This window comes from Aegilops tauschii, chromosome 6, assembly GCF_002575655.3.
Source record: "Aegilops tauschii subsp. strangulata cultivar AL8/78 chromosome 6, Aet v6.0, whole genome shotgun sequence".
Classification (NCBI taxonomy): domain Eukaryota; kingdom Viridiplantae; phylum Streptophyta; class Magnoliopsida; order Poales; family Poaceae; genus Aegilops; species Aegilops tauschii.
Genome location: NC_053040.3, coordinates 263,152,338 through 263,155,181, shown reverse-complemented (window position 1 = coordinate 263,155,181; position 2,844 = coordinate 263,152,338). Strand labels below are relative to the sequence as shown.

The following is a 2,844-nucleotide window of genomic DNA, read 5'->3' as shown; positions in this document are numbered from 1 at the left end:
TCAGCAAAAGCAAATGATCACAAGCAAACTAACGATACATAAGCAAACAACATAAAGCAAATTTGATGATAAATCTAAAATGACACGAGCAATGTTGGCTCTTGGCCGACACCTTCTGCTTCTTCACAGATAGCATCTCCCCAGCTGCTCCTGGCGCGCTTCTTGGGGGGCTCCTCCTTCTCCAGCTTTGCACGGCGAAGCCCGTCCTAGGTGAGGGTGATGCGGCTCCATATCTCGTACGCTGCGTAGGCGTCCTTTGCCACATACTCGATGTGCCTCATGGTCAGAGGCAGGGTGGCCCAGCGCCTGTGTTCATCGTCGGTGATCTTCTTCTTCATGTTGTTGTAGTAGTCATCGATGAGCAAGCCGGCGACGTCTGCAAGGTAGTCCAACTCCTTTGTGGCCTCGGGCACCCTCCATTCCTTCTGGATGTCGACGAAGTTGGCGACCTCCAGATTGACGCGCTCTAGCCTGGTTTTGTCACCACCGATGGAGAAGCCAACAAACGTGTACCTGGGGTCGGCGAGGAAGTTGTCGAAGACAGTGCACCTTTCATCGTCGCTCAGTTGGAAGAGCAAAACCGGCTGAGTCTTGCCGACAGAGAGTTGGATGAGGGCGGGTTTCTGTGTCGCGTCAGGCTCGTTGTTGTACTTGATATCAATCCCGATGATCTTGTGGCGCTGGAGCCTGAGGTGGCGCTCGTACTGCCCGAGGGAGGTCGCCATCTGCTTCTTGTCGTTGGCGTGGATGACGTGCAACTTGGTGTTGCCGTGCGCCTCCACGTTCTAGTACTCGTCGACGAACCCCATCGCCGACAGTAGGGCTTGGTGTCTTCTGTGGAGATTGGTGTGATGGAGCAATTTGGTGGCAGCGCAGTGGATACTTGTGTTGTTGTGGATGAGAAAGCGTTGGCACGGGTCTGAATTTAAATGGGGAGATGGCTGCAGCGGATGAACTGCACGATCTCGCTGACGATGCGGTTGTGCAGATCGTGGGTTGGGGTTGCGTCTGTGATCGTGGGTTTGTGGCGATGGAACCGCTCAGATTGGGCGGTTGTCTCCGAACGTGGTTTTTTTAACGTGGTTTTATTTTATTTTTCATCAGTAAAAATTGTAAACCACCACGTTCTATGCGAACGGGCATTTTTCACGTTTATATGTATCGTATGTGTTCCCGAAACTGCATTGCTTATGATATTGCACTGCTTCGTCTAAGAAAAAGCACTCCATTTGTCTATAGGTTTGTACAGCACCTTTTTTGCGTGTACTTGCTGCAGCCCCTAGAAAAAAGTGCAGTATATTCTGCAATTTATGAGTATTTTTCGTTGTAAAGTAGACCACCTATGTATTCATGTATGTATTCCGGAACTGCATTGCTTATGATACCGCACAGATTCGTCTAACCAAATGCACTTCATTGTCTAGAGTTGTGTCATGCATCTGTTTTTTGCTTGCACTTGCTGCAGCTACTGGTACGGGAGGGGGGGGGGGTTCCCCCCCCCCATTTTTTGTTGTGGCATTTATTTCAAGGTAGACTTTTTTTTCCGAACGCGTTATCTTAACAAGCGCGATGTTTTTTCGAATTTAACTTTTTTCAAACTACATGTATTTATTTGTTTGACTATGCGAACTTCATTGTTCTTCACACCGAACTGCATATGGTACTAACTTCTAACATTTTCTTTTCGTTCCACCCCTTTTTTGTGGTACATTTCCCGTGCCCACGGTCATGATCGTCCCCTCGTCTAGTTTTGTGATTCTCGTAGTGGCTGCTGCGTTTTTTGTTTTTGTATTTTTTCTATAGCAGGCGATTTTGATCTCGATTTGAATTCTGTACTCGTGTGTGCTCTGTAGGCAGAGCAAGGTGCATCTAGGGCTTCGTCAGATTTCGTCGATTTTGTTGCTGATATATGTCACTTCGTCCTCGTGCTGCACGCAAACGCCATGTCTTCGCCAAGCAGAGTAGAAGGAGGAGTTCAAGGTATGTGGACTGCTTATTTTGGCATTGTTTATTTTCTTTGATGTTTATCTAGTTTACTAGTTCATCCTGCAGTTTTGTTTATGCTGTGTTAGTTGTCAGCGTTGCTTTGCATTATTCGTCATCCGATGTTTTTTAATATCTATTTCTGGTTTTTATTGAATCCAGTAGGTGATTGAAGTGTTCATAATGATACACCAATTGGCTCTGATTGTCCTGGTGGTAAAGATCATGGTGGTGATGCAGGACATCAATTGAATCTTCTCCCATAAGTGTGGCCCCTCCTTCTGGTATGTGTTTTTTTTCTTATTTTAATTTGGCAATTTGGTTGTATATTTTAATTTGGCAATTTGGTGGTAAAGATCATGGTTGTAAATTTGATATGTGTCCAGTGAGTTTTGAAATGAATTGTTGTTATAAATATCTGCTATTTTTTGATGTTTATGCTTTGTTTATTTTTTGTGTATGGTGCTTACTTGATGTTGTACAAATTGGTGTTGCCTTACTGTATCTAGTCCGACATTTTTTGGAAACAAACTGTGAAGTTAGTGTATGCACCACTTCATTTATATGTATATGTGAACTCCACTTTATGAATGTGTGAACTGCATTGTTGTTTTATTCAGGTTTTTTGTACATATGTGTGCACTCCATTACATTGATATATGAACTGCATTAATTTTTAATTAGATTATGATTGCAGCACTGCATTTATATGTATAAGTATACTGGATTTGTTCTTTTTGTGCACTTTTTAATGACCATAGTTAAACTTCATTTTGACGCATGATACGTCTCCAACATATCTATAATTTTTTATTGTTCCATGCTATTATATTATCTAGTTTGGTGCATTAATATGCTATT

At 43.3% G+C, this 2,844-nt stretch overlaps 1 protein-coding gene across 1 annotated transcript; it reads right to left on the bottom strand.

The window, feature by feature from the left end:
• Positions 1 to 206: 206 nt before the first annotated feature.
• LOC141026011 (uncharacterized) lies at positions 207 to 725 on the bottom strand. The gene has a single exon (XM_073501951.1). The coding sequence runs from the start codon at positions 723 to 725 to the stop codon at positions 207 to 209; it is 519 nt and encodes a 172-aa protein (XP_073358052.1).
• Positions 726 to 2,844: the final 2,119 nt, after the last annotated feature.